Below are 23785 nucleotides of genomic sequence, written 5' to 3' on the forward strand. Positions count from 1 at the left end.
AAAACTTAGCTTAAATGGTCCAAATACATCAGAATTACAATCTAATTATACAGTAGTTACTCCTCAGTGGGTACAATATCCAAGAGTAACATTAATTCAGTGTTGAATCAACATTGAATTAGCAGTATTCTTAAATGGTGCCCACTGGGTTTTATCTTGATTATCGGGATTTGTTTGGATAAATATTGGAAATATGGATAATTCAAATCTGCACAGCTGAGATATATGGTATACATATGTATTTCATACCTACTAGCCAGTGTTACTCAAGCTGATTTTTGTACAAAATTTATTTCTCAAAGATTTTAATTTAACATGTGGATTGATAGATATGTAGTCTTATTAAATGAGCAAGACAGTTTTTCAATTTGAAACAAAATTAACTTAACCTGACCTAACCTAAAAATGTAGGTTTTTTAACTCACAAATCAATGTCAATATTATTCAAGGTTACCCGATTTCAAAGGAAATATTTGAAAATATACACAATCCCCCTGGCCGTCACACATGTTCCTGGTTACTTGGTCTAGAGGTGAGGTTCTGGCTATTAGGTACAAAGTAAATAATTACATGAACAATGTGACAGTGTCAGCCCATAAAGGAAGGATGAAGACAGGAATTTCCTTAGTACTTTTGTATTTAATAATATATCTTCAGAAGGATCAGGAGCCTTCTGAAGATGTATTATTAAATATGAACGTACTTAAGGAAATTCCTGTCTTGATCCTTCCTTCATGGTTTGACATGGTCAAATTATATATATACAGTATACATATATATATATAATTAATATATTGGATTAATATATATACACAGTATATATTATATATATATTTTTTTTTTTAAATATCCAGAGGTTCAAAGGAAGGAAGGAATGAGGATCAAAGTTAGTGTCATGTTGCTTAATTCCTGACAATCTCCAAATTCATTCAATATTACATAAATGTTAGCAGGATAAATACTGTTATTTCATGGGGAGAAGTGTAAACATTCACTCCTGCAAACTCAACTATCAACTACCTTTCACATTTCACCTTCATTACAAGTTTGAAAATTATCTTAATTTTAATAAATTTCCTCAAATATCTTTTAAAGAGCAATAAATTAATAACATCTACACTCCTTAAACATGGATCAACTGCAACAATTTAAAGGTTTACTTCACAGTAAACCTACAAAGCAGCTTCTCAAATTATACACATATATACATCCTATACATCCCTGTGTATATACACATATGCATCCATGTGTATATACAACCTATGCATCCATGTGTATATACAACCTATGCATCCATGCATATATATATCCTATGCATCCATGTGTATATACATCCTATGGATATGTGTATACACACATCCTATGCATGTGTATATACATACAATGCATGTGTGTATACACATCCAATGCATATATGTGTATATACATCCAATGCATATATGTGTATATACATTCAATGCATATATGTGTACTGTATATACATTCTATTTATGTATATACAGTACATATACTGTATAGGATGTGATGTCCCCAGTTTAACCTTCCAAAATATGCCACAAATCAAAAGTGTAAATTTCACTTTACACACAAAAAAAAACTTAATAGTTTTTAATATTATTATTGAACACATCTTTAAAATTGGCATCATTTCACCTAAAAGTTGGTCAACCTGATGGACTGTTTGCAAGTTTGCATCTCCCGCGTTTACTTCTTAATTACGCCGCATCCATAGTCTAACCTCATTCCTTTTGAATAACTTTGAACATATACACACTTTTTTTTGTACATGATGAATCATTAAACAAAAATAAATAAACAAAAAAAGCAGTACAGTATATTCTTTTTCATTTTATCTGATTATATTATACTTACAATTGTTTTATAAGCACTAATACACAATTTAAATTAAATAATAAAACTTTCAGATACTTAGCAAAATAATAATAATAATAATAATAAAACACTTGCAAAATTACTCTCCTCATAGATAAAATAGGCTAAAAAATGTAAATAGTGGATGCCAAAGTCCATTACAAACATTTGCAAAATGAATATTTAATAAAATTCATGTATTGCAGGAAGTTAAAATCTTCAATAAATTAGGATGTTTTAAAGATCTGGTAAGAGGGCATTTCCATTATTACCAAAATCAAACATTTGTGAATTAATATAATTTTCATTAAAATTTCTAGACACCTGCAAAATAAACACGATAGATAATCTCTCACCATCTCTTCTGAGAATGAAGCTTGCACTAGTAAGATCACATTCAACAGTTTCTTCATTTTATGTACCAAAACCAATGTCAGTTTTAAAAACTAAAAAAAGAATCAGATATATAAAAAAACTCCTGATCTCTGCTGGCAAATAATTTTGTTAGTCCCAATTCACAGTGCAAAAATTCACCAAATTTAATTTTTCAGTCGTGCCCTTTTTTCCAATTTTCAGCTCTCTCTAAACATTGCTGTTTTCTTCGGAGTAATTTTTCTTTCCTCCTTAATCTACTACTATTATGTATTCTGGCTATCTCAAACTTTTAATATATATTCGTACGTCTCATCATTAAAGCAGCTGGTAACTGCTCTGCTAAGTAGACAGCTAAGACAACATGCTAAATTCTTTGGCAAAAGTTCTAAGCGTTGCTGTAGAATATTTAACCTGAATGTGTGTGTGGAGATGTACAGTGTGCTACCCAGGTGGCTGAGGAAGATTTTGGCATATTGCTAACCTGCACTCATCAACTAATACTATGTCAAGATACATTCTTTGTCAAGAACAAGAACAAAATTTATCATTTGCAAGACCTACACAAGATTGACTACAGGCACACAATTTTGATATTCATGCTTATTTAAGCTCAGAGTACTTCAAGTTAACTCTCCATTTTCAAAAGCTGCTTCTACATAAATTATCAGCTTTAATTGCAATGGTAAAAATCATTGCAAGTATTGTCACCATCATATAATATCAAAATTATGTCATTCATTTTCACGAATTTTCTTTACAAAGTGTTAACTTTCAATTTCTGAATGACATCCAAATAAAATGTTAAATTTTTTTAAACTGTAGCAACTTGGGTTACCCTTGATTCAGCCTGATGCATAATTATGATAGTACCTATTTTTTTTCTCAATAAATTAAAATCATTCACGTTTATGGAGGCAACAATGAGACAGACTCTAGCCATCTACGTCTTTAAAGCAGGGAAGAAATTATGAGTTTTGTTTAACTTATCATACAATGTAAGCTGGCAACACATCACTCTGCAGTATTAATCTGGCTAAACAATCCACACTTTGAAGGAACAAACTAGGAACAAACACTATTAATCTTAGGTGCTTTGAGCTATGGGGCATCTCTAAACTGTGCACAGTGGGACTACAAAACATGCATGATTTTTGAAAGGCTTACATACTTTCCCTTTTTTCATTATGAACTTGACAATTATTGAATAAAATACATACTGTATATTCTAATATAATAGGAAAGGAATTATTTATCTAGATTTCATATTCTAACTGAGCATACTTAGAAACCTTGCCCCAAGACCTCTGAAGCTTAAATAGCCTCCATGTGACAAATAATAAACATGAGAAAAGAAAAAGAAAAATCAAACACATTTAAATGATCAGGAGAGAGAGAGAACTCTTTTACAATTTTTAATAAAAGTAATTTGTCTATGAATTATAGAATGTGTTAACAACAAGCATTTGGTTTAAAATCATTGTTACTCAGCATCCAAGTGTATATTAATATGTCTCACAACCACTACTTACTCTGCTGGCTACCTCTCACACGCCACTTTGACTTATGTTATCCAGTCAATTTGTTACTCGACTGGCTTATCTAATCATATACATATAACTTCATACATTCCATATATTTAGTAGAATTCTACCAGTATAAAAATTGTGCTTACCAGTTATCATAACCAAAATCTATAGCTTCATTTTCTGGTATGGTATCGATACAATTTGGACCAACTTTACCCGAATTTAAGGCCCCCAGGGTGCAATATGATCTATTAGTAAAGATAACAAATTTACTGTATACTACAGAAGAAACTTTTTTTTTTGTATATAATTCGTTGACCTTTGCTACATACAATCTTAGATTCAGGTAACGATGGTAAGGTGTGTAGGTGGGGCAGAAACACATGGAAAAATTCCGAAATTTTTGTGCTAGAATTGTTACAGTTGAGAATAACCACGGTAATGTTCAATGCCATGCAAGGCTGATTTACTCCTCAAGCTACTACATATTTCAATACTTAAAGGATCATGTATATTTGTTTAGTGCAACAAAAATTTGTTTAAAAAACTCAGCAATGAAATATGAGCTTGTGGCAAGAATAAGACAAGCAATTTCCTTAAGAATGATTCTCTACAAAATTGCTGTGGAGGATAGATATGAAATGGCACCAATAATTAACATAATACATGGCTGGCTATTCATTTTAGCGGGAGGATCACTTCAAAGAATAATATTGGCATAACTAATGACTGGGATACAAGCCACAGAAATAAGTACAATTACTGTATTACTAGTGGCTGGCCAACCATCATCACCTCCCTCAGTCTTTGCCATATGCGCCCAGGCCAACCTAGCCATGCCAGCTGGTTTTCATAGTTCTGAACAATGTTTCATTCACAGTCTCTGTCTAGATACAGTCTGGGAAAACCTGACCAAAACTAGGTGGGGCACCCTTTAAGAATAAGGGATACACAAGAGTGGACACCTTTTGAGAAGAAAGGGTACCAAGGATGGGAGGTATTTCAGCAACCACCTAGGTGTGGTACGGCGCAACATATGTAGCAGGGAAGAGTCCCCTACGGTTACCCATTTCACCAGTCCACCAATGCTGGTCTGATCGGTCTGTTACGGTGATAACATCGCCTCGCTTAAATTCCAGCTCCCCATGTTCTTGTGGAGTGAAGTCATACAAGGCTTGCACTAGAAACTGAAAAGATATAATGTTCTCATTTTTTGTCTCAGTATTTATGATCTTGTACAGTAAAAATACAACACTAATAACCATTACACAAAGAAATCTCACACTAATGTGATATATCAATGAGAAAATCAATTGGAACAATGCAGCGACTTGAACCAAGCAATCTGGGTACTCCAAGCTGCGCACCTTACCCCTGTACCACAACATGGTAAAGGTTATAACCCTTACCATGTCATTGTACAGGAGTAAGGTACATAGCTGGGAGCACCCAGATTGCTTGGTTCAAGTCACTGCATTGCTCCACTTGATTTTCTAATAGCCATTATTATTTACTATATATTGTGGTGTACAGTAAATATTTTGTCAACCCACTCAAGTGACATTCCAACAGAATATATGATGTAACAAAAGGATTCTGATCCACTAAGTGATCATATGCAACAGAAACATTGTAAAAACAAAGAAATTCTTGTCAGACCAGAATTGAGGTGCCTACAAAAAAATACTCATCACACCATATCAGCCCAATTATAAAGTCCAAAGCTAGGTATGCATCTTACTGCCTGAAACGCTGCGCATACTAGTGGCTTTACAAGATTGTAATTACTATACAATGTATCCTCACAATCCCAATGTACCTTCTTGTATATATATAAATAAATAAATAAATAAAATAAATAAAATGATAAAAAAAAAAAAATCACAAAAATTCTTTACGTGAAATCTACTCACCCCTCCAAACAAGGTACAGTAACCCCAACTAAATAGTCAACACATCACCACTTTAAGTACCATGATCATACAGCCCAAGGTCAAGAAAGGTAAGGGTCTTATCTTGACATTAAGAAATTTAATGTTCTATATTTGTCTACTTTTATTTAAAAATAATAAAATTTAGTAATTCTTCATATACAATACTGTACTTTAACACTTTAGTCCGGGCATGACGCAGCACTGCGTCATCCGTTTACTGTCGGTAATCTCGGGGATGACGCAGCATTGTGTCATCCATTAAAATAATTGCCAAAAATCAGGTTTTTTTCCGATTTTGGGGGGACTGTTTGGTAACTGTCAACAAGCCGAATGCAATCTGTGACTACAATACAAACATGAAAGGTGTTGATCACTTTGACCAAATGATCAAATATTATCACTTCATAAGGAAAACTCACAAATGGATGAAGAAAATGACCATCTATTTTGTGCAAATGGCTATCTACAATGGTTATGTGATGTACAACTACTCCACAAAAAATACTAAACTATAATACTACATATACTAAAATACTAAATACTAAACATTTGTGGGCAGGAATTGGGAGTGTAGCTGGAAGGCGTCTGGGCGCTCACTCGCGGTTAACACGTGGCCCGTCTTCAACTCGTCGGCGGGTGGAGCGTGACCAGGTTTTTTATTTTATATGCTAATGTTCCTCTAGAGAATTCTATTGCAAACCCATTGATACCAAAATGAAAGACCTAGGACGACAACTGAGGTGACCAGAGTGAAAAGAGTGAACACATTTTATCGCTTTTGCGTGCTCCTGGGTAACTCATTCGCACTTTCTCTGTTTGCTGCGGGTAATTAGCCGGGCTTTTGGAGTTTATATGCATTTAGTGCTGTAGAAAATTCTATTGCGAACACAATGACACCAAATTTAATCTCGTAGGACGAGAATTAAGGTGACAAAGTTGAAGAGAGTATACACTTTTCAGAATTAACGTGCGCTCCCGTGAAACGCTGGGACCCAAATCGCACAGTTGAGGGGTAGCGCGCGGGGCACGCCAAAGTGTTAAGAACATTGATTATTGACTTAGTTGTGTTAGTTTAGTTTAGGTTAGGTTAGGTAGGGTTGGTTAGGTTCGGTCATATATCTATGTTAGTTTTAACTCAAATTTAAACATATTAACTTATACTTAATGAAATGGACAGATTTATCATTTCATAAGAAATTAAAAAAAAAATAAAAAATCAGGAAAACTTTGCTTATTAGGTAGATCGGCTCTTGCATAGTAGGCTGAGTACGACATTCTGGCTACTAGGTACAACATACATATATATATATAACATAACGCATTGGAGGGAATGTAGGTCCCCTCCAATACAGTTTCTGTGTGCTTTTCTCCTACCACCCCCTTCCCTTTTTTTTTTTCCAAAAAATAAATAAATATATATATATATATATATATATATATGTCGTACCTAGTAGCCAGAACGCACTTCTCAGCCTACTATGCAAGGCCCGATTTGCCTAATAAGCCAAGTTTTCCTGAATTAATATATTTTCTCTAATTTTTTTCTTATGATATGATAAAGCTACACATTTTATTATGTATGAGGTCAATTTTTTTTTATTGGAGTTAAAATTAACGTAGATATATGACCGAACCTAACCAACCCTACCTAACCTAACCTAACCTATCTTTATAGGTTAGGTTAGGTTAGGTAGCCGAAAAAGTTAGGTTAGGTGAGGTTAGGTAGGTTAGGTAGTCGAAAAATAAATAATTCATGAAAACTTGGCTTATTAGGCAAATCGGGCCTTGCATAGTAGGCAGAGAAGTGCGTTCTGGCTATTAGGTACGACACATATATATATATATATATATATATATATATATATATATATATATATATATATTTTATTAAATATGACCGAAAAAGTAAGATTAATAATTCTAACACGAATTTTCTCAATCTTTCGTACATTATGCTTCACTGTTGGAGGTAAATCAAAAATCACTTCTCCAAAATTCATTTTTATTTCTAGTCTGACGCGACACGGGCGCGTTTCGTAAAACTTTTCGTTTTAACGCGTTTCGTTTACGAAACGCGCCCGTGTCGCGTCAGACTAGAAATAAAAATGAATTTTGGAGAAGTGATTTTTGATTTACCTCCAACAGTGAAGCATAATGTACGAAAGATTGAGAAAATTCGTGTTAGAATTATTAATCTTACTTTTTCGGTCATATTTAATAAAATATGTCTACAGGAAAGACTGCTACCAAAATATACTAATATATATATATATATATATATATATATATATATATATATATATATATATTTATATATATATTTATATTTATATTTACAAAAATAAATAAGGACTATTTCCAAGACTTTATAGAGGCCATTCAAGGTCAATACTAGAATATACAGCACCTGTGATGAAAGCTGCATCTTGTGAAGCACAAATCTTGCAAAAAAGAGGCAAGGTTTTCAACAAGCCACGTCTGAACTGATGATGATTAAGCTCCGAGGACAACTAATGTTAATTTAATCTCACAACCTTAAAAAAGAAATAGAAGGAACTGAGACGATATGATTACTACATGTAAGAAACCATGGGAATAGATATGATGGACAAATGCAGCCTATTTAAATTAAGAGAAAATAAAACAAATAGGTGGTAACTGGAAACACAAAGGAGTTGAAGAAAGTCGAGAAACAAGGAAATACTCGTACTGTGTTAAGAGTGGTACACACATGTAGTGCGCACTGAAAGCCCCTTCCATCCACAACTTTTAATGTCCAATGCAGCAAATAACTTGAACATCAGTAAAGTTACAATAAAATGCAATGGGTACGAGAAGGCTAATAGGCTGATAAAAACTCTAGCTTTAACACAAAGCGTAAACAAAACCATCCTTCTAGTATGCGAAACCTTAAATGTCAAACGCATTCAGATTTGACTGTGAAGTACTGTATATAATAATCAATTACCACTCGTTACATCCCATCAAATCTCTGTATGATGTACTTACAAATATGGAACTGCACAACTAACATAACTGTGACTTCTCATAAAACACTCACCTCTTCTGGAGTCATGTCCTTGAGCTTGATATCATGTGAGCGAGAAACTGAGGCTGATCGGTGATATTCTACCAGTTCATTTAAGGAGTTGAATTTAACAACCCATAGGAAAAACTTGCCTTGCGCATCCCGTAGAACTTTAAAGTGTTGTACACCATCGCCACATCTACAAAGAGATTTAAATACAAAATAATTTATTTTAAGACAAGTATAGTAAATACATTTAAATACAGTATTTGTAATACAGTATTGAGTATGAACTGAAACAAGACCCAGTAAACTCACTTAACACAAACTAATTCAAGAGAGTAAATCACCTAAATTTTGTTGTATTTTCTACACACACACACAATAAAATGCAGATGAAATAATGTTTTTTTTTTAGATTTAGTACAGAGAAGTGTCAAAATAAAAGGTGAAATAGGTATTTTGGCCTTTTGTGCCACTGAAATAGACATCTAATAGTGATGCTCTAAACCCAAGAGAAAATCTAATATCTGTCGATGAGTATAACTATTTGAAAGTACATGGGAAAAGAAGGAATTTGAAATGTTAATGGAGGGATGCTTTAGAAAATATTAGAGGGTTAGGAAAAGAGAAACTAGACATTCTGACTGTAGCTAATTGAGGGAGGTATTTTCAGGACTTATGACGACCATATTTCCCAATACAAAGTACATTATGGATACTTGAAGTAATTATCAAAAGAAGGCACCAAACCGGGAAGGCTATGTAGCACCATCAAATGTGCGGAATAATCAGAGGGTGCTAAATATCACTAAGGATGCCAATACGAGAACGAAAACGCATAAGGCGAACGATATCAAAAGTATCCGAGTCACCAAGAATTCTATTGAGGGACAGGCGACTGCGAAGGGCGGTCGGAAAGCAAGACACACGGTCGTCCTGGAAGTCAGGACATTCAAGAAGGACATGCACGACCGTAAGAGGGACAATGCTAATAGGACAATAAGGAGCAGGGCGGCGCTCCATCAAGTGACCATGGGTTAAGCGAGTATGGCCAATATGCAACCTCGCCAGAGCTGTTTCCCATCGCCGGTTACGGTGGTAGGATATGGATACTTGAAGAAAACTGTCCAATCATCAGCCAGATCCCCACATTCATGCATAGGCTGGCTATTCAACACAACAAACTTCAGACTCTTGTTTATGAAGGAATGTGTTGTCTGAAGTCGAAAGGCATCTGGTATTAGGCCTTATCTGGATGCCCCATGGATGAGACTATTGGTATGATGGACAAAGTTTACCAGGATTCAGTTTGTACATTTATGTATAAACAAATTGGCATCTCCATGACCCTTTCCCCCCACCCCCACCTTGGTGTCCCTATTTTTGAACATTATCAGTGCCATTGGAGAAAAAAATAAAAATAAAGTATTTTAAAAAGTTAAAAGTATTTTAACCTGGCTCTTACACCAGACATATGCTGTAGGCACTGTATGTTGCTAACTTCAACTAAGATTTAATAGTCTGAGAAAGGAATGGAGACTCTCACACTTCAGTGTGTGTAAAGATAACTAACACTAAGGAAAGGTATATGCCTTAATGCTACAACCACCCTGTTCTTTCACTAGCCCATCCTCTCCAGTTGTCACATCACAAAATGATATACAGTTCAAATTGCCTGAACATAACCTTACCTGACTGATGAACTTACATATAGAAAATATGGATGTTTGTGAGCCATTTTGATATACAGTATTATAAATTATATTATATCCACTGGGAATTTTGACATCAAAAAGGGATATATTACTCTAGAGGACATGTTGCTTTCACACAGCTCAGCGTTGTAAGTAGACTGATGAGGAACTCGGTAGCAAAGCAGGTCCCATTTACAGCACACACACACATGAATGGTTATGTGACGGTCATGGAAATATCAGAACAGTATAGATGAATTGCCATACTTCCATTGATGAAAAGGTGTACTACACCTTTTCATCATTGTACTGTACTACAAAATCTGTTCCATCAATGAAACTACATTATAGAAACTTTTTCAACATCTCACAAGATGGAGAAGTTACAAATGGCCGAACAGAAATGTGATTCCTATCAACACTGAACAGAAAATACAGCTTGCTAATTTACTGCAAGAATATGAGGACTGTCAACTTGCACTTTAAGAACTGAAATGGAATGCCTTCAAACAGACTAATATTGTCTATATATCTATATATAGGCTCTCTATATATATATTCAGGATGACATAAGGTGCCTGCCAAAGCACAAGTAACAAGGCTCCAAGAAAGCCTACATTATTTCTTTACACAACATAGACTATCACCATACATCATGACTAGCAGCTCTGGAATAATCAACAGATACTGTACTATGACAATCGGTGACAACACACAGGAAGCACTTCTTATCACACTCTTCCTATTATCAACACCCCTGCTTACACCTAGATGCATGTGACCATCAACAAGACCAAGAGACGGCTGCTAGTTTTCACTTACTAGCCCAGATGACCAATGAGAATGCAGAACCTGATTACACTATCCTCTCGACAGTAACCTTTGCTGAATAATGTTCAAACATAAACATCTGGCAGGAGTAAGGCACAGGTCTCCATGGAAAAAAACAATCACTTATGAAAACCAAGCACATCTTCAGCAAAGGTACAAAGCCCGAGCATGCACAACGAGCAAGTCTATGCGTCGTAACACAATCTGAAACACTTTCAGAAACTAGCTAAACAAATCATCAAACAAGTGTTAATGAATTCATCTAAATTTTCACACAGTGAACTGAATGGAGGGTTGAGCAATCATGTGACACAAGATAACAATTGACATTGAAGCATGGCTCAAACAATCTTTGACCTTACAAAGAACTTTTTTCGAGCCCAGCTAGGTGCACCGAGTGCTATAGTTCGTAGATGTCAGTGCATGACTAAAGTTCATAGGAGCTTTCCAAGGAAATTATTTTATAATGCATGAATAAGGACAGAAAGACAGACAGAAGAGAAGAAGGAGAGAGAGAGAGAGAAGGAGAGAGAGAGAGAGAGAAGGAGAGAGAGAGAGAGAGAAGGAGAGAGAGAGAGAAGAAGGAGAGAGAGAGAGAGAAGAAGGAGAGAGAGAGAGAAGAAGGAGAGAGAGAGAGAGAAGAAGGAGAGAGAGAGAGAGAAGAAGGAGAGAGAGAGAGAGAAGAAGGAGAGAGAGAGAGAAGGAGGAGAGAGAGAGAGAGAAGAAGGAGAGAGAGAGAGAGAAGAAGGAGAGAGAGAGAGAAGGAGGAGAGAGAGAGAGAGAGAAGAAGGAGAGAGAGAGAGAGAGAAGGAGAGAGAGAGAGAAGAAGGAGAGAGAGAGAGGAGGAGGAGAGAGAGAGAGAAGAAGGAGAGAGAGAAAGAAGGAGAGAGAGAGAGAAGAAGGAGAGAGAGAAGGAGGAGAGAGAGAGAGAGAGAGAGAGAGAGAAGGAGAGAGAGAGAGAGAGAGAAGGAGGAGAGAGAGAGAGAAGAAGGAGAGAGAGAGAAGAAGGAGAGAGAGAGAAGGAGAGAGAGAGAAGAAGGAGAGAGAGAGAAGGAGAGAGAGAGAAGAAGGAGAGAGAGAGAAGAAGGAGAGAGAGAGAAGAAGGAGAGAGAGAGAAGAAGGAGAGAGAGAGAAGAAGGAGAGAGAGAGAAGAAGGAGAGTGAGAGAAGAAGGAGAGTGAGAGAGAAGAAGGAGAGAGAGAGAGAAGAAGGAGAGAGAGAGAAGAAGGAGAGAGAGAGAAGAAGGAGAGAGAGAGAAGAAGGAGAGAGAGAGAAGAAGGAGAGAGAGAGAAGAAGGAGAGAGAGAGAGAAGAAGGAGAGGGAGAGAGAAGAAGGAGAGAGAGAGAAGAAGGAGAGAGAGAGAAGGAGAGAGAGAGAAGAAGGAGAGAGAGAGAAGAAAGAGAGAGAAGAAGGAGAGAGAGAGAGAAGAAGGAGAGAGAGAGAAGAAAGAAAGAGAAGAAGGAGAGAGAGAGAAGGAGAGAGAGAGAAGAAGGAGAGAGAGAGAGAAGAAGGAGAGAGAGAGAAGAGGGAGAGAGAGAAGAAGGAGAGAGAGACTTCAGGTGGCATAATTTATGGCGACTTATTACGAGAACTCGTCTAAGTGCAGATGGCATATTGTATGGCAGAAAAGTGACTGGGTAAATACAGTAAATAACAAATTGGTAAATAAACACGGTGGGTTTGAAACCTTGAATATTTGCAGTTTGACAGCTAGCGGTAAAGGTTCATAAGGAAACATAAGTTCATAAGTTATACTGGTTATGACATTCATCGAGTTGGACAAAGCTTATGACAAAACCAGAAAAATGTGTGTAGAATAATGAGCATGGAGTTTGTGGAATATTTTAAAATAATGTGAAAAGCTTTTTTTATTAAGGATGTAGTACATGCAACTTAGTTGTGTAAGGAATGACTGGTTTGATATTGATATTTGCACACACCAGGGATGTGTGATAACTCCATGGGTTTTCAATGTACTGTACTGTATATATAGATGGGGGTCATGTGAGTTCAAGGGTGAGAAAATATAAATAAGTAAATAAATAATTCGATATATATAAAAAGCTGAAGTTGTATTTATATAGGTAAGACTGCTAAAAATACACAATCTAGAACCCAGACATACAGAAGTAGATATAATAAGTACTGCACTGTATTCACCCAAATGTGCTCGCAGAGTCGAACACTAGCTTCGGTTGTCTAATGCAGTGACTACCCCCATTTCTTGTTGTATATACTTTTGAAATTATTTATTTTGTTAGCTTCTATCCCTCAATTTAGTACATTCAATTTGCTAACTACCCTTATGCAAGAAACGTTTCTTCTAACATCCTGTTAATTAAATGTGCCGCAAGTTTCCATCCACGTTCCCTCTTTTTATCAATCTTTACACTGAACACGTCCTCATTATCCGTCTTGACAAAACCCCCCCAATACTCTTGCACTGTACATCATTATCATATCTCAAGTTTGTCTATCTTTTAAGTGTGGTTAGGTTCAGCTCACTTCACCTCTCCCATTGTTAAATACAGTACTTCAGTTTGGGTACGAGCCTCATTGCATCACTCTGGACTTTTTCAAGTTTGACTATGTTCCTTGAGGTGGAGGTTCCATGTTAGGATGGTATACTACAGTGTGGGCCTAACATATGTGGCTACCACTACAGCATTCACAAGTACTCCTTCACTACATTCCTAGATAATATTCATATATTTACTACATTATTAAATAAATAATATGAAATATCATTAATATGTTCTTTTGTCTGACACACACAGTGGTGGTACCATTTTATACAGAAAGTAATGAACATTGTATAAATAAACACGCATTCACATGCAGTGGCACTTTGCTAGAACAAACTAATCGGGAGCGAAAGTGTTCCAATTTACCAAGGATTCTGGTCCATCAAGTGTTTTCATAATTTTTTTTTTCCTTTTTTCACTGACAAATTATTTAACTTTTCATGGAACCCCAAATGATAGAATATATATCCTTGCACATAATAGACAACAAATGATGTACTGTATGGGATCACCTTAAGAGACTACTGGGGAGCGCACTTAATTTGTTCTACAGAGGATTCAGATCCTAGCATTTCACAATTTTTCACATTGTGGAGAAAAAAGAAAAAAATCTGACCCAGAATGATAGAACACATACTGTACAAGTACAGTACAGTATTTAAAAAAAAAAAAGTGTGATATTTATAAAAAATCTTCTTAAATATACTGTACTTGAATTATTCTTTATATTTTGATTACTCAAGCATTTTTCAATTTGAACCATTGCCAACCTATCTGCTTCACTTGGCCCTCCCCAGGCTTGGTAACTTTCTTCAATCCATTTAGCCTCTTTTCCCATGTTAACCCTTAGGCAGCGGTCATCGTTAATTGTTTATTCACGGTGAAATGCAGATATCATCGTATGACCATTTAAACAATTATTCTCTGGGTTTTACATGCATGATGCAAATATGGATATAATAGCTGTCTGTGGATGTAAATAAAAACAAACAAGTTAAACATCCGAGGATAAAACAGGAAGCGCCAGCAAAGTCAAGCACCAGGCGTCCACACATGCCAGACAGACTAGCAGTCTCTCCACATAGTATAATTATAAATACAGTACTGTATTCAGTTATTTTCGTGTCTTACATTTTGCATACAAATTAATAATTATATAATGAAAAATTATTAGTACAGGTATTTTTGTTTGTTTTGTGTATATACGCAGGTATGACCACCATAGCTGCTGTCTAAGGTTAAGAAACCTCTTCTTTCCCTTTCTGCATTATTCTAGCTATTCCTGCTAGTATACAGCTTTTCAACTCACAAATGATGAAATAACCAAAGAAAAATGGTTCAAAATTTAGCACCAAGATTTAGCTGTCACCCACTCACAGGAAAATAAAAGCACTTGGCCAGGACACATTAATTATACTAGAGTTACACACAGGTGGTCACAAACCCAATTACACAACTTTTATTAAATAATCAAGTAAAAAATTTTTTTTTTTGAAATACTAAATGCAATTTATTGACACAGTATTCGCTCACTAATTTGTAACATGGATGGGTGTCTACCAGAGTTATTTGAAATTATTACTGAATTGAACAGTGAAAAATAATTAATTTTTGTTTATCCTACTGAATTCATATTTTTCTTAAATATTAACAGATTTACATTATTATGGCAACATCTTTATATAAATACTATATAGACAACCACGTGCTTTCTGGACACGACTGTATTTATCCGGATATATGCCCTTTTTGTGTGTGTTGAGTTTTTCAGAATAAAACCCAGCAATGAATGTAATGAAATGCCATTTTCTGGGTTAGTCCCAGAGGCTCCCCAGAGCTATCCAGGCTGATAGGGATAGTCCTATCTTTTGGCATCAGTCGATGTGGGTGGAGTACTAGGCCTACCGGGGACCACAGACAGAACCTGGGCCCCCTCAGAGAGGCACGAGCAGCAATGGCCTATAGCAATGCACGTGTGATTTTGGAGCATTCTATAGCTGCCATCGACTGGGACAAACACCCAGAAAGGTAAGCGCCCCAAAACAAACTCCTATTCTGGTGAAACCAACGAAAATAACGAAACAAGTGGACAGAACTCCCCCAAGTGAAAACGAGCAAACAAGCATGACGTTACACGAGCCACGCCGCATGTCTGCGCAGTTCCCCCCTCCCTAGGTGGGGGAAGGGGGAGCCCCAGAACCCTGCACCGGCAATCCACACCTCAGTTCTGAGGCTTTATATCAAAATACCCGAATATTGCTGACTTAGGGAAGGGAGGGTTGCCGAGGAGCCTCCGGGACTCGCCCAGAAAATAGTGTTTCATTACATTCAACACTGGTTTTCTGGGGGGAGCCCCTATGGCTCCCCGGAGCTACTTCACCAAAGACTAAGGAAAGAAGGGGACTTACGCGGAAGGCGGTTGGGGCTTCACACCTCAACTCGAAGTCAAGACAGGCTGCAGCCGCCGACCCAAAACAACATAGGCCTGACTAGGCTCAGGAACATTCAGGAGGTAGCGTGCAGCCAGGACCCTGTTCAACCGCCAAAAACCCCCTGTCCGAATGTCAGCGCAGGACATGTTCCCAAAGACGGCAGCAAGGGCAGCGAACTTACGAACGTCATGGGCACGGGGATAGACCGCAAGGCTGGTTCGACTTAATAACCCTGCGGACGACCTGAGACCTGTACACACAAACAGGGAAGAAGGGAAACTAGATTAACTCAAAGAGCATCCCCGGACACAGAAGCTGTGGCACGCAAATACCGGTGGTAGGGGGGAAGGGGGGGGGGGGGTGCGCTGCAACCGGACATAAAACATGATGCACCCCTGGCCTGACCAACCAACCATTAAGAACTCAAGGACCCCACCGGAAAGCAGCAGTCTCATTTTTTGCCAGAAAAGAAGAAGACAGCTGCAGATGAACAAACCTATCTCCACGACTGAAAGAGCAGAAACCCCTGCGTCGGAGGAGAGCGTGAAGCTCCCGACCTGATCCTCAGAGGCCAATGCCAACAGGAAAAAAAAGAGCCTTCGAAAAACAATCCTGAACCGAAGGGGTCACAACAAATTGAGAAGAGAGATAGAGCACTCTGTCCAAAGACCAGGACGGCTCAGATGGTGCATGAGCAGGTCGGAAGTGAAAAAAACGCACGAAACAGCTTGCGAAATGGCGCAGAAGTAACATCTATACCGAAACCAAGCTGAAGCGGCTCCTCCAGCACCGCACGATACGAGGTGATAGTATTCGGCATAAGATGACTGTCCTGGAACAACCACGAGAAAGGACACCACCTCCCCGAACCGAAAGTGAAGTACATCGACAATGATTAAAAAAGAAACGGAAGGACCGCCAGGAAACTTCATACTGCCGCTGAGACGAAGCCCGCAGGTGGGACACCATTGATGAAGCCACCTGATCACCATACAAATGGTGATAAACTAGAGTCAAAAATAACAAACACGAAGACTCGAGCAGAAGAGCAAACCAGTCTCGTAACGGACCAGGCCGATCTTCTGAAAGAGGCGGTGCTACGGAAAAACCTCAGGGTGCGGACACTGGGCAAGCAGCACCTGAAACCACGGCTGGGCCGGCCACCACGGGGCCAAGAGGACAACTTGCCGCTGGTAAGTCTCCAAGCGAGCCAGGGCCTGAAGCAACAGCTGAACCGGGGGAAGGAGGTACAAGAACCTCCACCTCGACCAGTCCCGCTGAAAGGCGTCGATCCTGACAGCCTCGCGGTCAGGGAAGGGCGCCACATAAACCGGAAGATGCCCCGACCACGGCGACGTGAAGAGGTCCACCTCCGGGCGCTCAAACGTCTAGCAGAGTCAACTGAATGAGTTAGCGTCGACCGTCCATTCCGTGAACAGGGGGAATGAACCTGGACAGGCCGTCCGCCAGGACGTTGGACACTCCCCCGGATGTGAACCGCCAGGAGAGCCAAACCCCGAGAACTCAGCAGACGAGTTACCTGCAGCGACCAACCCAAAAAAACCAAGGACCGCATAGAACCCCCTCGGTTCAGGCAATGAACCACCAGGGAGCAGTTTGAATGGAGCTGGATCGTCGATCTGCAGGCGATTCGAACCCTCCAAAGCGCAAACCACACCTCCCTAACAGTAGAAAAGCGAGAACCCAGTTCGGTCGCAACCGACACCAGATCTGCCACAATAGAACCACGGAGATGAAGGACTGGCAAGACATCTGGAACTAATTTACCCACTATCTAACGGATTTTCTTCCAGATCAGGGGCAGAGGAGTGTCAGACATAATGGTGGAAATGAAAGATCTCCGACCCTCACATTTAGCCATATGGATGGCCCTACGGGCCACTGCACTTGCCCTCCAAAATAAAACAAAAGAAATGGGTGTCCTACAGCCACGGTGTTTCTTCCAGGCTGCACACTTACAGCGGACAGCCCGAGCAGAGTTTGCGTTCCACCAGGGAATGCACTTCTGCATGCCCCTGGAGGTAGAGCGAGGATCAGAGCAGAGGGTAGCATCAAAACCAGCGTCATGAAAGAGGACGATGACTTGGGGTGAGAGGCAGATCAGATAGGTCGGTAAGAGTAGCACGCAAGGTGAAGACATTCCAGTCAGCCCTGGCAAACAGCCACGTAGGGAAGGAGAGGGGAGGGCGAAAAGAAAAGGTGACAAAGATGGGGAAATGGTCACTTATGTAGGCCATCAAAAACCCATTGGGTGAAGTCCAAATAAAGAGAAGACGAGCAGAGAGAAAGATCAAGACAGGAAAGGATGCGATTGTGGAGTCAACATGAGTGGACTCGCCAGAATTCAGAAGAGACAGAAGAAGAGAGGACAAAAGGTTAAAGAAAGCAGCCCGGGGTGTTTGTCAGAACATCACCCCAGAGGGTATGCCGACAGTTAACACTTTGGCGTACCCCGCGCGCCACCCCTCAACTGTGCGATATGGGACCCAAGGTGTCACGGGAGCGCGCGTAAATTCTGAAAAGTGTATACTCTCTTCAACTTTGTCACCTTAATTCTCGTCCTACGAGATTAAATTTTGTATCATTGTGTTCGCAATAGAATTCTCTACAGCACTAAATGCATATAAACTCCAAAAGCCCGGCTAATTACCCGCAGCAAACAGAGAAAGTGCGAACGAGTTACCCAGGAGCGCGCAAACGCGATAAAATGTTTTCACTATTTTCACTCTGGTCACCTCAATTTTCGTCCTAGGTCTTTCATTTTGGTCTCAATGGGTTTGCAATAGAATTCTCTAGAGGAACATTAGCATATAAAATAAACCTGGTCACGCTCCAACCGCCGACGAGTTGAAGACGGGCCACGCGTTCGCTGCAAGTGAGCGCTCAGACGCCTTCCAGCTACACTCCCAATTCCCACCCATTTCAAGCCTTTCTTTCGCAATTTTCTTCCTGGAAGGGCCTTGTTCATGATCACTATCCATCGTGGAGTAAGCGTAGATAGTTTTTAAAGCCGCAGTAAGAAATATAGCCACGGAAAATAGCCGAAATGTTCACACGTTTGAGATGCGAGGGGAGGCGACATTGGTCACAACAGTGGAGCGAAAACAATGGGCCCACGGCGTGTGCCAAGCCACCTGAGGGCCACGAGGCTCAACAAAGAAAAAGGGAAGACATCGGCGCGCATTTTAAAACCAGTCCCCAAAAAATCAGAAAAAAACCTGATTTTTGGCGATTATTTAAAGTGGATGACGCAATGCTGCGTCATCCCCGGCATTACCGACAGTAAACGGATGACGCAATGCTGCGTCATGCCCGGGCGAAAGTGTTAAAATCACCCAAAAGGAGCACAGGCTCTGGTAAGGAGTCCAAAAGGTGTTTAAGATCAGGAAGAGAAAGTGGGACATTCAGGGGGAGATGAATGGAACAGACTGTATACCATTTACTCACACGAGATACGGGCTGCAGAACACTGAATGGGTGACTGAAAAAGTAGGGGGACGAGGGGAATATCAAGACAGATCAGGAGAGCAGTAGAGGCATGGGCCCCAGCAAGAGCTGGAGGGGAAGAAAGAAAGGAATAACCACGGAAGTGACCAGGACGAGTGCCAAGCATCGGTTCCTGGAGACACACACAAAGCGAGGAAAACTGCAAGATCATAAGTTGGAGTTCATGAAAGTTGGTATAAAAACCACAAATATTCCATTGAAGAACAGACATAGACAAAAAGGAGAGAACAGAAACAGAGAAAACAAGGGAGAAACAGGCAAATTAGAACACAGTAGACTAAGGAAGAACAAAATCAAGATCAGTGAAATCAGGGTGATGGGGCAGAGGTAAAGCTAGCAAAGATAACCGAGACAAAGGAACGGGAGGATGGACCAGAGGCAAGTGGACAGAGTCCGGATCGGGGGAGGCAACAGAGAGGAGCGGGCAAGGAAATCGGAGGCAGGAAGAACAGAAACAGGTGAGGGCACCGGAAAAAGGGGCAGCATCCAAGAGAGTACCAAGGGAACCTCCATAGGAGGGACAGGAGACCCCGCCACTGAAAAGGGAGGGGAGGCAGGGATTGTGCCAGAGTCGGAAGGGAGGAATACATTGAAGCCTTTTTACCTGCTAGGGAGGAAGGAGAGGAGCCAGGCTTACGCTTCTGATGGAGAGAGAGAGACAGAGAGGTGTACCATCAGCCATATACTGGCGACCGCCTCGACAGTTTCAACAGAATGGGAATGGGTAACATGAGAATGCTGGGAAGATGGACAATGGCCTGAACAGACAGGTGGCGAGGAGAACTAAGAGACAGAGGGAAGGGCTGAGAAAGAATGGAGCATGAAGGAAATGAGGGCACAGGAAACAAGGAAACACCAGATGGAGAACCAGGAGGACCCTCTGGCCTAGAACGCAAAGGAGAAGACGGAGCAGACGAGGTGGGGTGGAAGTGTCGGGGTCCAAGGCCTCAAAACAGTTGCGAAACTGAGAAAGAGGGAGAGGGCGAGAAGAATGGGAATGCAACACATGAGCATAAGACATGCCAGAGAAAGAGGGAAGACTGCAAACCTGACGTCTAGCCTCAGGATAAGACAAATGATCACGATGCTTCAAACTGAGGGTGGTCTCCTCAAATCTGTAATTCACACATGTGCGGGAGAAGGTAGGGTGGGCATCACTGCAATGGATGCAGAGAGTTTGGGAAGTGCACTCCGTTTTGGAATGACCAGAGGTTCCACGCAAGGGGCAGAGAGAGACCTCACTGTGCACCTGGAGGGACCATGCCCAAATCTCCAGCACTTGCTGCCGAGGCGAGGAGAAGGAATGTACTCCTGAAAGGAGCATCTGGCACCAGCAAGAATGATGAGTGAAGGGACCTGCCAACCAAACGTGACCTTCACAAAGTGGAGAGAGGCTGATGGAGACGACCACGAGGGGATCAAGTGAAAGTATCCACCTGGAGGACAGAATGGCTTTGGGCCTCAAGGATATACTGTACAGTACTTAATATCCTCGTAGCAGTCTTCAAGTTCCCTGTCACCAGTCACAACATGGTGTGGGAGAAGAATTGTGCCAATGCAGGCATTCAACCAGGCATTTTTGAAGATCCGAACAGGAGTCTCCCCAATTCAGGACAACGAAGCCAAGCGAGCCACCGCTTCCTGAGAAGGGGCTGCAACAACACGGGTACCCGTACAAGTGGGGTTAAAGGTGACCAACATATCCACCGAATCAGCAAGGTGCTTCTGGAGAAATAAATCATCGGGACAAGTAGGGTCAACATGATTAAGACCAAATACTTAGTCCATGTAGCAGGACCAAACAAAGCCTCAAACGGAGATTAGGAAGAAATCAAGCACGAGCGAGTGCGGAGGTGACGACGCCAAGCACCCCCTGTAAGAAAGGGAGTAAAAGGCACATTTGCGACTAGAGATTGAGTCACGCCAGGTGATGAGGTTGTCACCACTGGGGGCATGGGGCTCAACCAAGTCACAGAGGCGGGAGGGGAGTAGAGAGAGGGGCAGCCGGGAGAGTCCGAGAAGGAGCATGGTCAGGGCCCATTGTAGCGGGGACTACAGAGCCCGGTCTTCCAACACAGTCTAACTCGGGGGCTTGGTTGCCCACCTCACAAGTCTAGAAAGTGAATAGAGGGTCAATAATCAGTATAATAATAATGAGGTAATTATCTCATTCATGAATAAGCCCCCCCATACCCACCATGGAGCTACAATTAGAGGATAGGACACCCGACAAGATGGGCCCCCCCAGGAGTGCATCGTGAGAATACGCTCCACAATCACCACGTTAAGAACCGTCAGTCTGCCGAGATCGGGTTCAGCAACGAAGGCGAGGATTGACAATAAAAGCATCTCCTCGCTCGCAACATCGAGTACCACAGTTCTACGGGTGGGGGTGCACCTCCTCAAACACCCAGGTGTCAAAACAGAAGAGGTCCGAAAGAATAATCAAGAATGGCAAGGTCAGAGGGAAAATGAGAATTAGAAAGGAGAAGAGAGGGAAGGAAAAGTTAAAGATAAGGAAGAGAAAATAGCTTCTAGCAAAATTAGTGAGGACGGCAGCAGGAGCACAAGGCTTCAAAAGAACAGAGGACTGCCCCGTGGAGCATCACACCCCGGCAGCCACCCACTAAGCACCCTCACGACAACAACGGGCTGGAAAAGGAGGGGAAGGCATCCGGAAAGCATGTAGTCATCTATCAATGAAAATGAACTTGCAGAAGTACTAACTTACCTTGGAGAAGTTGAAAGCTGTCTTCATCACCCATACTGCATTATATTTTACAACACAAATATAGTTCTATACATATTACAACTAAAGGATTTAAACACTGCATATATTTTACATGAAAATATAAATTAAAAAAAAAATGACTATAAGCAGGTTAATCAACCTAAACTGAGTTACTGTACAAGTACTTGGTAAACTCAGTTCTGACTGAAAGACACAAAGGCTTTGCTGGTTGAAGGCCTTTAGCATTAAGATCTTATAAAATAAATCTTATTTTTGTCATTGGCCTCCTTTATGGTCAGTTCTTTGCCCTGCCTATAGTAAGGACAAACTTCCAAAATATTGATTTTCACTGTTGGAAGCATAATTACTCAAATGATGAAGGCATTCAAAGAAAAAATGTATTTGGCAGTATAATGTAGCTTCCTCCTCCTTGTTTCCAAGGTAGTTTGGGTACCATTGTACCAGTTGGGGTTGACATTTTACAGTCACCAACAGGTAGCATAACAAAGCCTAGGTACCAGTTTCGAAGGCCAAAGAACCTGGTTAAATATTAAAGAATTGCCATTTTTTCAGAGTGCCTAGAAAAATTAAATTTTTTTCTTGGGCACCAGAGAGTAAGGAAGAGGAAAGCTAGAATGAAAGAGAGCTCAAGAAAAAAAGGAAAATTGCATCAATATAAAAAAGCCTTCAATATCATCTCCCATAAAATACAACAGGAGTGTGTCCAGTTGGCAGGGATAACTGGGAATAGATTCAATCAAGCAAGAAAGTTGTGTACCTCTCACAGCAAGAGACAGCATAAGAGCAAGTGGGGTTACACAAGGATCAATCATTGCACCATTATTCCTGACCTACCCAAAGAGGTAAGGCTCCTACATGTCAATGTTGGTAAATAATGCACAGTTAACAATAACAGCAAAGTAAGTAATTATCAAAATAAGGCACCAAGCTGGGAAGACTATGTTGCACTGCCTGTGTCATTAGATAATAAGAATGTATTAAATATCACTCGAGATTCCAAAATGAGAACAGGAGGACATAATGTGAACGACATTAAAGGTATCGGATTCACCTGTGATTCTAATGTGGGGCAGACAAACTCCAGGGACATTTTGAAAGCAAGATACTTGAATGAGAAGGGCAAAGACTGAGGAGGAATGCAGGCTGATACAGAATGATCTAAAATTGCATTAATGAGCAAGGAAATGGCTACTCGAATTCATTCCCAGCAAGTGTAAACAGAATGGGAACAGGGGAAAAGAAACTAATAGTTTTACCTGTATAGCATAAAAAAGAAGGAAGTTTCA

General features: G+C 40.1%; 1 protein-coding gene across 13 annotated transcripts in view; it reads right to left on the minus strand.

Annotated features, from left to right (window-relative positions):
- Positions 1 to 887: 887 nt before the first annotated feature.
- Positions 888 to 23785, minus strand: part of drk (growth factor receptor-bound protein 2 drk) — a 74295-nt gene continuing 51397 nt past the window's right edge. For all 13 annotated transcript variants that reach the window (XM_069321702.1, XM_045727482.2, XM_069321705.1 and 10 more), the window contains 2 exons: positions 8769 to 8934; positions 888 to 4960 (listed from right to left, as the gene is read on the minus strand). In XM_069321702.1, coding sequence (XP_069177803.1) covers positions 4787 to 4960; positions 8769 to 8934 — 340 coding nt within the window. In that variant the 3' untranslated portion in view covers positions 888 to 4786. The remainder of the gene's footprint in view (positions 4961 to 8768; positions 8935 to 23785) is intronic.

The sequence above is a fragment of the Procambarus clarkii genome, chromosome 10 (genome assembly GCF_040958095.1).
Source record: "Procambarus clarkii isolate CNS0578487 chromosome 10, FALCON_Pclarkii_2.0, whole genome shotgun sequence".
Taxonomy (NCBI): Eukaryota; Metazoa; Arthropoda; class Malacostraca; order Decapoda; family Cambaridae; genus Procambarus; species Procambarus clarkii.